At 42.3% G+C, this 14,525-nt stretch overlaps 1 protein-coding gene across 1 annotated transcript in view; it reads right to left on the bottom strand.

Moving 5' to 3' along the window:
* The window catches only part of RHOV (ras homolog family member V), a 160,669-nt gene extending 146,432 nt beyond the window's left edge, over positions 1-14,237 (bottom strand). The window contains exon 1 of the mRNA XM_077464928.1: positions 13,783-14,237. Within this exon, the coding sequence (XP_077321054.1) occupies positions 13,783-14,008 (226 nt within the window). The 5' untranslated portion in view covers positions 14,009-14,237. The remainder of the gene's footprint in view (positions 1-13,782) is intronic.
* Between the last annotated feature and the right edge of the window lie 288 nt (positions 14,238-14,525).

Raw genomic sequence — 14,525 nt, 5'->3', positions numbered from 1 at the left:
TACTTAGGAATAAAGCTTACATCATCTATTGAAGATATCTATAATGAGAACTATATTCCACTGCTAAATGATCTTAAGAAATGAGGAGAATGATAATAAAGCCTCTGTCTTGGTTTGGTAGAATAAATGCCATAAAAATGGTAATATTACCTAGAATATTGTATAAGTTTCAGATGCTCCTGGTCTATACTCCCCTGTATACCTTAGAATTATTAGAACTTTAATTTCAAAATTCATCTGGAAAAATAAGAAACCCAGAATCTTCCTAAAGATGCTACAAAAGGATAAGGATCAAGGAGGAGTAAGTGTGCCAGATTTCAAAAAATATTATGAGGCTGTGATACTAACTAGGGTGGTAGAATGGACTAGACAGAATAGTAAAAAAAAGGTGGGTGGGAATAGAACACTGTTTGTCAGACACAAATTTGGGAAAAACTATTTGGTTATCACCACAATATCGAGCACTTGGACAAAATACACTTATATTAACCACTAACGCGATTAGGATATGGGACGATATGCACAAGCACACAAAAAATAAAAATAAATAAATAAAAAAGGGGGAATATAATTCTCCACTGATATACTTAAAAGGGAATAATCTATTTCCACCTGGAAAGAGGGAATGGGGAAAAAATTGGATAAAAGCAGAAAATCATCAGCTTAGAGACACATAATACACGGAGGGAAAATAGCACAAGATAAGTTAAAAGGGAGAAAATAAATGTTTGAACTAAATGAATGGCGATATCTCAAGCTCAGACACCTGGTCTCGGCCTTGCCTGGCCCTCTGAGAGTTGGAGAAGAACTTACAGCCTTGGAGCGTATGTGCGATGGAAAAATGGCATGAATAGGAACCTCTCAGATATACAAGATCTTGACACAGGAGGAGGTGGAGAGACTGCCATATATAAAAAAAATGGGAGAGGGAAATAGGACCACAAAATGAGAAACAAGAGCTAGGGAAAATATTGAAATTGACCCATAGCTCCTCACTCAATATAGGAATGAAGGAAACAAACTAAAAGTGTCTAGTTAGATAGTTTGTTACTATATCCGGTGTTCTGTACTATCGAAGTGGGCAATCTGGTGAGTGTTGGAGGGGATGTGGACAGATAGGATTCATGGCCCATCTGTGGTGGAATTGTCCAAAGATTAAGAAATATTGGAAGTATTAAAATATATAGAAAAGATAATGAATGTTCGGGTTCCAGAAAACCCATGGGTATGCCTGTTCCACGAGACAGAATTAACCCTAAAAGAATATAGTAGAACCCAGATACCCCAATTATTAAATATTGCTAAAAGTATGATCCTGAAGAAATAATGGAGAGAACTGGAAGAGCCCACGATAAAAGAATGGTTTGGGAAAATAGACAATATCTTTAGGATGGAATGTTTTGAAAGGGAGGAAGAAGCTGACAGAGAACCCCAGAGAAAATGGGAAATATGGAAAACATAAAAAATAACAAAGATATATAGCGAGGTCTATGGGTTGCAGGGATAATTTTAAGGGGGGGGGGGGGGGCTAGGGGGGAGAAAGTACGGCTTAAAGTATAAAGGGACAAAGAAATAGGAAATAGCGCTAAGATCATATGGGGGTGATCGGGGGCCTATGGAGTATGGATAAGGAAAATTTGATATTGTCCTCTATGGGTTATGTTGTTTTGCTGTTGTATAATCCTATAATAGGACTTAGTCTCCTATCTCTTTTACTTTACCTTATTTGTAATGTTAAAAAAAATAAAATAAAAAAAAGATACTTTGCATCTGTTCTGCCTCCATTCTTCTGTCCAGTGTGTTTTCCATAGAAAAAATAAAAATAAAAAAAATATTATGATAATCATTATTCAGCAGAAACAGTAATATATATATTTTATACACACAAACACCATATCTTTCTTCTAGAATTAAAACATAAGGCAGCAGATGTCATATATGGTAAGTGAAGGAAGAAAGTCAGACAATGACTGGCTGTGATCGAGTGTATACTGTCACTACTGAAGCCTCTTAACTGCTGGGAAAATCAAATCATAACCTCCTTCGTAGATAGGAGAGGAACCTGTCTAACCGGAAACACTATTGTCAACCGATACCAGTAAAGTTATGTTTGTTTTCCTCATCAACCCTCTAGCATAGCTTATGCATCAGTATTATATACAAGTCAAATGCAAACAAGAAATACCAGTACTGGTATTGTTCAAAAGGAAAGCATTCATAAATTAGAAGTCAGTACTTCACTAAGCACTGTGAATGTCCAGGACACATGCATGAGGCTTTTCATATATTTTTGTTGTTGAATAATAATGATTTGATATCTTTTCTATATTTTTGGATGCATATGCATATTATTCTTGATATCACTAGGATAAAAAAAAAGCCTTTGAAAAATTCCTTTGCAATAACTCCATCAGTATCATCAAAGCAGCTTCATTATTATACCATTAACCACCTCAATACAGTGCACTTACACCCCTTCTTGACCAGACCAATTCTCAGTTTGAATGACAGAGGGTGGAGAGGGTGAACCAGAATTACATTGGGCAGACAGGTCAGTTAGGGGTCAGACATTAATGGAGGGTGGAATGGGGATAGATGGGGGGTGGGATATGGCAGGTGACAAGAAATTTCCCATGTTGCAAACAGCCATTGAAAACTATAGTGCAATTTGTACTACTAAAAATAATATGAAAAACACCAGAGCAAAATGTAATAATGCATTAAAGTGTTTGTACACCAATGCCAGAAGTCTGCCAAGCAAAATAGGTGAGTTGGAAGCTGTGGTGCATGAGGAGAGCTATGATGTAATCGGTATTGCTGAAACTTGGCTTCAATCCTCACATGACTGGGCTATTAATATTCCTGGCTATGCACTCTTTCGGAGAGACAGGGTAAAAAGGAAAGGTGGCGGGGTCTGTCTCTATGTGAGAAGTGATCTCAAAGCAAGTGTGAAAGAGGACCTGGTGGATGTAGAGTGTGACGAGTCTGAAGCATCATGGGTGGAACTGCATTTAGATGGGTGTAGTTCAAAGTTAATCGTTGGAGTTTGTTATAGACCACCCAATGTGAATGAGGAGGTGGAGACTCAGCTCCTTGCACAGATGCAAAGGGCTGCAAGGGCTGGGACAGTGATAATAATGGGGGATTTTAACTACCAAGAAATTGACTGGAGTAATGGCACTGCTGGGATAGTTAAAGGGCAAAAAATGATAAACCTATTACAGGACAATTTTATGGTCCAGTTTATTGAGGCCCCAACTAGGAATGAAGCTCTGTTGGACCTGGTAATCTCAAACCATGCAGAGTTTATTACTAATTTCCAGATAAAGGAACACCAGGGTAGCAGTGATCATAACATGATTTCCTTTGATGTTAGCGCTAAACAAAAATACATACGGGTAAGATAAAAACATTTAACTTCAAGAGAGCAAAATTTTCCAAGGATGAGGGCTACTCTCCAGGACTTAGACTGGGAGAAAATATTCGCTTCAATGGGCACAGAACAGAAATGGGAATTCTTCAAAAAGACTGTTTGGGACCTCACTGCAAAGTATATTCCCATGGGCAATACGTTTAAAAGGCTAAAAACAAAACCTATGTGGCTCACGGCCAAAGTTAAAAAAGCTATAAACTGTAAGAGAAGAGCTTTTAAAAAAAATAAAAATGAAGGATCACTAATGTAATTTAAATGTTAAATTAACAGAATATGTAAAAAGGAAATCAAGGATGCAAAAATTCAAAACGAACGACAGATTGCAGAAGATAGGAGAAACCCCAAAAAATTCTTCAAATATATTAATAGTAAAAAGGTCAAATCTGAGCATGTAGGCCCTTTACAAAATAATCTAGAGTTGGTGACTGGGGACAAAGAGAAGGCTAATTTATTAAAAACTTTCTTCAGCTCTGTGTACACAAAAGAGCATGGGGGAGCGCATGTCCATAATGGGGGTGATAGTGACACAGCCCCAAATGATCCACAATGGCTCAAAAGTGATATGGTCCAGAAATATTTAGACAGAATAAAGGTGGCATCCACCCACGGATCCTAAAATAATTGAGCTCTGTCATTTCAGAGCCATTGTATCTAATTTTTAGGGACTCATTAATGACGGGAATAGTCCCACTGGATTGGCGCAGGGTGAACGTGGTGCCTATATTTAAAAAGGGATCAAAAGTAACTATAGACCTGTTAACTTAACTTCTATAGCTGGGAAGATACTGGAGCGTTTAATAAAAGACCACATCGACGAGTTCTTGCTGAACCAAAAACACTTTAAGCAACAGACAGCATGGAATTATGAAAGACAGAAGTTGTCAGACAAATCTGATTTCTTTTTATGAGGAGGCAAGTAAAACCTTGGACAGAGGGGTGGCGGTGGACATGGTATACTTGGATTTTACAAAAGCGTTCGATACAGTTCCGCACACAGGCTCATGTGTAAGGTAAAGTCTACAGGTTTGGAAATATCAGTTTGTAAATGGATAGAAAATTGGCTAAAAGACAGAATTCAGAGAGTAGTGGTTAATGATTCTTACTCTGAATGGTCTAAGGTTATCAGTGGTGTACCCCAAGATTCAGTGCTGGGACCCTTACTTTTTAACATCTTTATAAATGATATTGGGTCTGGGATCAAAAGTAACATTTCTGTCTTTGCAGATGACACCAAGATATGCAGTGGAATAACGTCCTTACAGGATGTCTCCAATTTACAAGCCGACCTCAATACACTGTCTAATTGGGCGACTATGTGGCAGATGAGGTTTAATGTTGATAAATGTAAAATTATGCACTTGGGGGCTAAGAATATGCATGCATCATACATGCTAGGGGGAGTACAACTGGGGGAATCCATAGTGGAGAAGGATCTGTGGGTTTTGGTAGACCATAAGCTCAATAACAACATGCAATGCCAAGCTGCTGTTTCCAAAGCGAGCAAAGTCCTTTCTTGTATTAAGAGGTATGGACTCCAGAGAGAGATATAATTTTGCCCCTGTTCAAATCATTAGTAAGACCTCATGTGGAATATGCAGTTCAGTTTTGGGCACCAGTTCTCAAAAAGGATATCGGGGAACTGGAGAAAGTGCAGAGAAAGGCAACCCAACTCAATAAGAGGCATGGAGGAGCTCAGATATGAGGAGAGATTAGAGGAACTAAATTTATTCACTCTTGAGAAAGAGGAGAATAATGGGGGATATGATCAACATGTTCAAATATATTAGGGGTCCATATAGTGAACTTGGTGTTGAGTTGTTCTCTGTACGGTCAACCCAGAGGACACGGGGGCACTCTTTACGTCTAGAGGAAAAGAGATTTCATCTTCAAGTATGGAAAGGTTTCTTCAGTTAGAGCTGTGAAAATGTGGAATAGACTCCTGCCAGAGTTGGTTCTGGCCAGCTCAGTAGATTGCTTTAAGAAAGGCCTGGATACTTTCCTGATGGTACATAATATAACTAGTAGGGATGAGCTTCGAGTTCGAGTCGAACTCATGTTCTACTCGAACATTGCCTGTTCGCCTGTTCAGCGAACAGTGAACAATTTGGGCTGTTCGCAGCAAATTCGAAAAGCCGGAACACCCTATACAAGTCTATGGGAGAAATCTAAAGTGCTAATTTTAAAGGGTAATATGCAGGTTACTGTCCTAAAAAGTGTTTGGGGACCTGGGTCCTGACCCAGGGGACATGGATCAATTGCCCCTGGATGACGCAATTTTGTTGCGAAACGCGTAGGGCTGAGCGGTACGCTACTTATCACCTCGTGTTTGTGACGGGTTCCAGGAGAACGGGTCTGTCCGTGTGCGTCCGGCCGGCGCCACGGACTTAAGGCGTATTTTCTTTTACACATCTGTAAGTGTATTTTTATATTTTTTATCCCAAAATAAAAGGGTTTTACACTATTTTGAGTTTTATCTCCCTTTATGATTTTGATGCCCCTGCCTTTGAGTCCTTCTTTTGGACCTTGAGCCAAGTATACGGGAGCAAGCTTTTCTTCCCAAGAGCCTTTGAAGCAGCAAGGTCAGGAGGACATCGTGGAATCCCCTCCCCCGTGGCTGGAAGTGGTGCACAATTTCATAGAGCTCTGTGTGACCCTCTGTAGTGGGGGGTCATATTCGTCTGGTAAGCAGCAAATCTCAACACATGTTGGTGGTGGATTGAACACGACTTTTCTCAGTTTGGATTACATGAACATTATGTTTTATTTTTAGAGGTTTTATATTTACAGCCTTACGTCAATCATTTTGGCGTTCTATACACGGACTTATTGTTTATACACTGGGTGTTGATGTTTTATATATTTCTCGTATTTATAAGTTATGTCATGTATTCTTATTATATATATAGTGAATCACAGTAGTGAGGTTTTGAATCTGGAACATTAATACATACGTGTTCTACATTACATGTACAAGTAGTTGGTCACTAGAACCCTCTGGTCTATTAGATCGCCAATTTGCGACAGCAAGGCCGTCGCTTTCTGAGGATCCTTGGGAGGCTTGGTCAGACACATCCTTGTAGGTGGGGTGTGTTTGAACTGTATGTTGTACCCCTCCCTGATGATCTTCAGAATAAAAGTATTTGAAGTAGTTTTTTTTTTTTTATATAGAAGAGAAAAAAAAGATTGCTTTTCTGTTTTCCCCCCGTCCACTGTTTTTTAGGGGTTGGCTCCTTAGACGTCTGTCCTTGCGACGGTCCCTGCCTTTGGGAACAAAAAAAAGCCTTTACCTGTAGTCTTTTTGGTTTTAACAGGAAAGGCTTTCTTGTACGCAGTACGGTCCAGGACCTTCTCAAGATCCTGCCCGAAGAGGTCTCCTTCAAAAGGGAATGCCACATAACCTCACTTTTGAAGCTGGGTCTCCTGACCAAGACTTCAACCAAAATGCCCTGCAAGATGCGTTTAGGAGGGCAGCGGTCCTAACTGACAATTTGACAGACTCCGCAGAGGCTTCTGCCATGTAGTCTGCTGCTTTATGTAGCATGCAGTGGCGTAACTACCACCATAGCGACCCACGCAGTCGCTATGGGGCCCGCGGTGGATATGGTGCCCGCAGCCGAGTGGGGACCGCTGCCAAGTGGGGCCCTCATCTGGGGCCCGCATCTGGGGCCCGCTGCCGAGTGGTCCGGAGCTCGGCATTGGCAAGCTCCTGTCCAGCACAGAACAGCGGCGCCAGCCCCGTCCCAGCGTCGTGACGTCACTCGGACGGAGGCCCGATGGGAGGAGCATCGAGACTGAGCTACTGCAGCCTGCATCCAAGAGGAGCCAGGCAGCGCTGCCGAGGAGGAACCTCATTGCACTTACTTTATTCCAGACCATTCTTTTCAATTTCACAGGTACAAGCTAAATTAAGCTGATGCAGTAATGCCATAGGGCCGGCCTGTAGTCTAAAGATTATGAACTGCCTGTGAGTGTGACTGTCTTATTTTTCTAATATACAACATGGCGGAAGGAGGGGGTAAATGCACTGGTCATAGTAACTTCTGTATTAAAGTCCTGCACTGGTCATAGTAACTTCTGTATTAATGTACTGCCATTGGTCACAGTCACTGATGAATGAATTTACTGGCCACGGTCGAATGATTTTACTGATCACGGTCACTGATGAATGAATTTATTGGTCACAGTCACTGATGAATGATTTTACTGGTCACGGTCACTGATGAATTTATTGGTCACGGTCGAATGATTTTATTGGTCACGGTCACTGATGAATGATTTTACTGGTCACGGTCGAATGATTTTACTGGTCACGGTCACTGATGAATGAATTTACTGGTCACGGTCACTGATGAATGATTTTACTGGTCACGGTCACTGATGAATGATTTTACTGGTCACGGTCACTGATGAATGATTTTACTGGTCACGGTCGAATGATTTTACTGGTCACGGTCGAATGATTTTACTGGTCACGGTCGAATGATTTTACTGGTCACGGTCGAATGATTTTACTGATCACGGTCAAATGATTTTACTGATCACGGTCAAATGATTTTACTGATCACGGTCACTGATGAATGAATTTATTGGTCACAGTCGAATGATTTTACTGGTCACGGTCGCTGATGAATGAATTTACTAGTCACTGTCACTGATGAATGAATTTACTGGTCACGGTCAAATGATTTTACTGATCACGGTCACTGATGAATGAGTTTAATGGTCACAGTCACTGATGAATGAGTTTACTGGTCACGGTCAAATGATTTTACTGATCACGGTCACTGATGAATGAGTTTAATGGTCACTGTCACTGATGAATGAATTTACTGGTCACGGTCAAATGATTTTACTGATCATGGTCACTGATGAATGAATTTATTGGTCACGGTCGAATGATTTTACTGATCACGGTCACTGATGAATGAATTTACTGGTCACAATCACTAATGAATGAATTTACTAGTCACAGTAACTGATGAATGAATTTACACGGTTAAATGATTTTACTGGTCACAGTCGCTGATGAATGAATTTACTGGTCACGGTCAAATGATTTTAATGGTCACGGTCACTGATGAAGCTGTTGCCTGGGTACTGTGCCACATGAGTGTGGTAATCTGTTGTTCAATGGAATTAGTTCATTTTTTTTTGTGGAGATGGCTGTTTGTAGGGGGGGCCCCATACAACATTTTGCTATGGGGCCCTGTGATTTCTAGTTACGCCCCTGGTAGCATAGGAAGGGAATCCAGAATTTCCTTCCTGGAGGTTCCTCTGCCCAAAATGCCTTGCAATTATTCCAGCCAGACCTCCAAATTGCGAGCCACTATTGTGGCCATTGCAGGTTTTAAATTAATCATGGTTACTTCCCATGACCTCTTCAGCAGTAGCTCCATACTTTTATCCATGGGTTCCTTGAGGACACCCATGTCCTCAAAGGTGAGGTCTGTTGATTTTGCACACTGGGAAAAAGCTGCATCTACCTTAGGTAGTTTGTTCCAGACGCAAGTGGGGTCCTCACTGAAGGGGAATCTTTGCTTCATACTCTTAGGGAAAAAGAGCCTTTTCTCTGGCTACTCCCACTCTTTTTTGAGTGAATCTACCAGTGTGCTATGAACCAAAAAAACCCTGGCTGAATCCTTTAAGGTTTGATACATCCGGTCACGTAAGGACAGAGACCGGCTCCTCTAATTTAGAGCGTCTCATAAATCATCCCCAGTAAGGCATCAACCTCCTCGAGAGAGCCTGTATCTGGGAGAGCTTGTCCCTTGAGCAGGAATATCTCTGGATGATGGCGTCTCACTTAGGCCATCCAGTGAATCTAATTTCTCTTCCCCCGATTCGTCACCCTCTGGGGTGGAAGCAGGGGGGACTGTGGCTGGTTTTGGGGTCTCAAGGTTTGCTAGCATTGTCTTGATGGATTGCAATTCTTTCTGTACCCCAGAAATCAAATCCTTACAAGCCCCCGTAGCCTCCTTATAGACCAATTTGTCTATGCAGGGTTTACAAAGGGGTTTAACTCATCCTTTTAATTTGTTCATACATGACGGACATCTTTTCTTCCCCCCTGACCTCTCTGGCTCTTTGGGCAGAGCCTAAGACAAGAGAAGGGGAGGGGAGAAGAAAGGAAGGGAAAACAGACAATCCAACATCAGCGAAACCTTAGCAAAAATAGGATGCCTTCACCAAACACCTATGTGCACCCCACCAACCGCTAACAGGATTCGCAAGACACTTTAGTCCGGATCCTGTTTCAAAGAAAGAGGGAGGAGAAGCACACCTGGACTATTTCATAATGCCTTTGCATTGATTAGTCCATCACTCCCCCCTCTCCCCAGCACTGTAGGTACAAGACACCTCTGTGTTTGCCTATCTGAGCTGGTTTGGCTCCACTGCCACTTTCTACTGCATCCATATTCGATCGAAATCTTGCCTGACCGCCTGGAGGCTTTTCCCTTCGTTTGTGATGCAGCACGTTCGTTATGTGGCTGGGGCTTTTTAAAATAGCTGCCAAGGTTCCATTCGTCCACACTAGCCGTGCGACATGAAACCAGAATTGGATTGCCGGAAGTCCTCTGTCCTCCTCCTGCATTCCACAGGCCGGACTCGATGCCTGTGCCTGCCCCTCATTACTTTGCGCCAAATCCAAACCCATCATCAGGCGAGGGAACGCCAGCCCTCCCCGGGCTTCCAGAAGGAGAACGCCGGTTCGCGGCTGCTGTCAACCCGACCGAAGGACCTCAGATGTCTGCTACCAGACAGGTACACATACCTCCTTCCCCGGGTCCTATGGGCTCTCCCACCATCAGGGGAAGGAGAGCTCCTGATCCACCCTCCCCCTCCTCCGGTGGAAGAAACACATAGACTGAAGGGGAAGGGACGGAGACCGCCCTATAAAGATTTGAATTGTGTTTCCAGCCTCTGGAGGTGGAGCCCATCTCTCTAGTGCTGTATTAAGTAGCACGGTGAGTTTACCAGGGTCGGTGACAAGTAGTGTTCCCGGGAACACGCCGTCAACGTGCACAGTGGGGGTGGAACCATCTGTGATCTCCCGTGACTTCATCACGGCCGATTACGTGGTAAACTCCATGGCACGCTGGCCCCGAAGGAACAGGGATGCGCGTGCACGATCATGCGCATTCCCTGTTTAAATGGGAGGATGTCATATGACACCCTCCCACAATGAGAGCCATGCTGCCTGGCCATCGTTTGACGGCTGGCAAGCAGTTAATGAAGAAAATATGCGATACATTTCGAGATTTCATAATTTGCCATGTCATGAATGTTAATTTTCCCATTACCTTTAAATGGGAGGACATCATATGACACTCTCCCGCAACAAGAGCCGTGCCGCCTGTCTGTCATTTGACAGCCGGCGGTCGGCAAGCAGTTAGAGAAGAGCATGTGCACTGCATTTCGAGTTTTCATAATTTGCCACATCAGGAATGTTAATTCTCCATTACGAATGCTAGTTTACAAGACCGGCCGCTTCTGGTCCGTCCTTGCTTCTGAGCATGAGTGTTTGTACTTTGGACTTTTGTACACACACTCGGAAATCCGACAAGACATTTGTCTGCGTAAAGTTTTAAAGCCTGCTAGCCAACATTTTTCTGCGGAAAATCCAATAATTGTCCGATGGAGCATTCAAATGGTCTGATTTTCCACCAACAGTCTCATCACACAATTCCTGTTGGAAAATCTGATTGCGTATACAAGGCTTAAGTGTGCGTGATAATTGCCCATACAAAATGCATCCCAAAACTCCAGACTTTTTGCCACCTGAATCCCCATTTGAAAGATTTGCTTTAACATCCTCTCATTTAGACACAACAGGAAGTCAGAGGAAACATCTATTGAGCGGAGTAATGTGGGCTATAAAACCTATGCTTTAAAGCGGTATTAAACCGAAAATTATATATTGCAGCTTACTAATCATTTAGATGTGGTGGCCTTAGTTTTTTTTTTACCCCCACTTAATAGGCTTTCCAGCCCCACCCTCCGTTTTCACCTGGTGATCTGGCCAGTATCACCTCAGTATTATGTGTAGAAATGTAAAGTAATTCCCCTGGGGTCAAAAAACGAATTAAAAATATTCATTAGGTGGAAAACAGCTGGGAGAATCAAGGATGGAGAAGGATTTAGGGGTGATAATAGATGACAGATTGAGCAACAGCATGCAGTGCCAAGCTGCAGCTACCAAAGCAGACAGAATATTAGCATACATAAAAAAACAAAAAGGCATACACTCCAGGGACAAAACTATAATTCTGCTACTTTATATAAACTCTGGTTGGGCCTCATCTGGAGTTTTGTCCAGTTCTGGTCACCAGTCCTCCGAAGGGATGTGCTGGAGCAAGCTAAAAAAAGGGCAACAAAATGAATAAGGGGACTGAAGGACCTTAATTACGAGGAACATCTGCAAACACTAAATTTATTCTTGCTGGAGATGAGACATAATAGCAATCTACAAGTATCTCAATGGGGATCCTAGCATAGGAAAAACTATTCAGTCTACGGCTGGATTCACACCCATGCATTTTTAGTGCTTTTTGCATTTGCAGATTTGCACTACAGTCCATTTAACAAGGTTTCCTATGGAACATGTTCTGCAGTGCAAATCTGCATAATGTAAACAGCATTAAAAATGCATAGGTGTGAATCCAGCCTTAAAGAGTGTAAAAAGGACACAGGGGCACACAATGTGACTGAAGGACAGGCGGAATAGGGGCTTCTTCACTTTTAGGGCAATAAGGATGTGGAACTCTCTCCCACAACTGGCTGCAGGGAGTATGGATATATTTAAGAGACTCTTAGCTGTACATCTTAAAGAAAAAAAAACCCACACCACACAATATTGTGGAAGACAATTGAGGTATTTATACAACAGCCATATATGTGAGCCCTCCTCATTTACAACCTACACTCCAGCTACTTATGGGTTTACTTTACTTCCTCTCTGTCCCCCTGCAAAGGTAAAGCATAATGGGCTACTATGCATCACATAGCAGCCCATTATGTGTCACGTACCTAACACAGGAGCCAGCGATGTGACCGATGTCCCCTGTAGCACAAAGCTTCCATCTACTTCCGGTGTTCATGTGCGGGAGTGACATCATCGCTGCTCCGGCGCTGTGAATAGCCAGAGCAGCGATGAAGTTACTCCCGTGCATAGGAGCCGCCACTAACGGCATATCGCCATTAGCAGCGGCATTCTTATATTCAGCCTTCATAGTTCTTCGGCACAATGAATATTTCTTCTAAATTTTGCTCCCCATCATAGAATGCTCCGGAAGTGACGTTGCGGCCAGAAATTTAGCACTGCGCATGGGCGATGCGTTCCAAATGATTTGCGGCAATGCAGACCAGTGAAACCGTCAGAAAATGTCAGAGAAGTGAGGGGAGGTAATCCCCTCCCAGAGCCACAGTTACCTGCTCTCTCTCCACCGCTCTCTGCTCTGTCTAAAGTTAATGTCACGATTACCTCCCGTGACATTATCGGACGGTTTCACTGAACTACGTTGTCGGAAATCCTCTGGAACGCATGGTGCAAGCATTTGGAATGCATTGCGCATGCGCAGTGCAAAACTTCTGGCCGCAACATCACTTCTGGAGCATGCTACGATGGGGAGCAAAATATGACACTACACAACACACCTAAGATTAGGTATTACTATCTACAGTAGTAGAATTTCATATGTTTGTACAAAATTTCATATGAAAAATCTTAAAGAGGAAGTAAACTCCCCTATCGTTTTCAGCCAAGGAAGCTGCCATCTTTGCCTCTGTTTAATCTTCAACTGCTATGGTGTTGCACATGCGATTCCTTATGACACCAGCCATTGAATGGTTTGGCTGAGAGCACAGCCAATGTGCAGTTAGCATTCCCGGCATGCTTTTTTTTTTTTTTTTTTTTTTTTTTTTTTAACTGTTTAAATCAATGGGTTTACTTCCACTTTAAGTATATTCAATAGCTTGATGAAGGTTTTGATATCAGTTCAACATTTAGTTTTTTGTTAAAAACAAAATCCATTCTGCTCTTTTGCGTTCTCCCTTCACTATGGCCAAAAACAATTGAATTCTACTACTATTGCATAGCAAATTTAAAGCGGTTGTAAACTGAGGATGTATCGCATCGCATACTAGCACTTTATGAAATACTCACCTTGGAACGAAGCGCTCCAACATTGTACAGTCACCTTTGAGAAGGCCGACATGTTCCCCGGGCTGTCTTCGGGGTTTGCGAGCTCCGTTTGCTGCGCTAATCACAGGCAGTGAGACATTGCTTTATAGTCCACCATAATTGAAACATATGAATTTACATAGTATTAAATAAAATAAAATTAACTCACCTGAATATGTGTCTAGAGCAGTTGGCTGGTACTCGGTGGGGTAGCCATTTATGGTGTAGCTAACCACCAGGCTCGTCTTTCCTACTGCACCATCTCCCACAAGGACACATTTGATTCCAAGCTCCTGGCTGCTGGGCCTGGATGAATTTCTCCTCCTCAGGGATCCAGATAATTGTGGACTTAACCTTTTCCCATCAGAACAATCCAGCATCACTCGTGGAGGCATGATACAGGTCCAGAAGCCAGTTCTGATATTTCCAATAATGACCTAGAAGACAAATCCACTTTTTTCTTCTCATGAGTCTCCCAATGTTTCTTGAACTATCCTTACAACAGGGAAATGTCTACATTATTGATGTTCCAAGACATTTCACTCCAAACATTTCCTCCCTCTCTCTCTCTCTCTCACTCACTCACTCACTCATTTACAACAGGTGTGACTATATCGTGCTCTTCTTTCCAACTGCTCTTAGCCAGCCCTATTTACAATTTCCCTCCCCATAGTAATTGGAGCCTGCTACTTAACAGACAATACTCCTGCAATGCTAATCTGCAATCTACAGTACTGAGTCACTTAAACTCTCTATGTAATTCTTTAAGATTTAAAAGAGAACAAATATACACAAAACTACAAACAGGATTGTATTTGTAATAGCAAGAAAATGGGAAAATAAAAAGAAAGGCAAAAAAAAATGGCAATGCCTTTGCTTACTTAAACCATAACATTTACTTATTACATATCC

This window comes from Lithobates pipiens, unplaced genomic scaffold, assembly GCF_037356315.1.
Source record: "Lithobates pipiens isolate NorthernLeopardFrog02 unplaced genomic scaffold, aLitPip1_a1.2 Scaffold_30, whole genome shotgun sequence".
NCBI lineage: Eukaryota > Metazoa > Chordata > Amphibia > Anura > Ranidae > Lithobates > Lithobates pipiens.
Note: the sequence above shows the minus strand (reverse complement) of the source record. Positions and strands in the feature narration are given on the sequence as shown.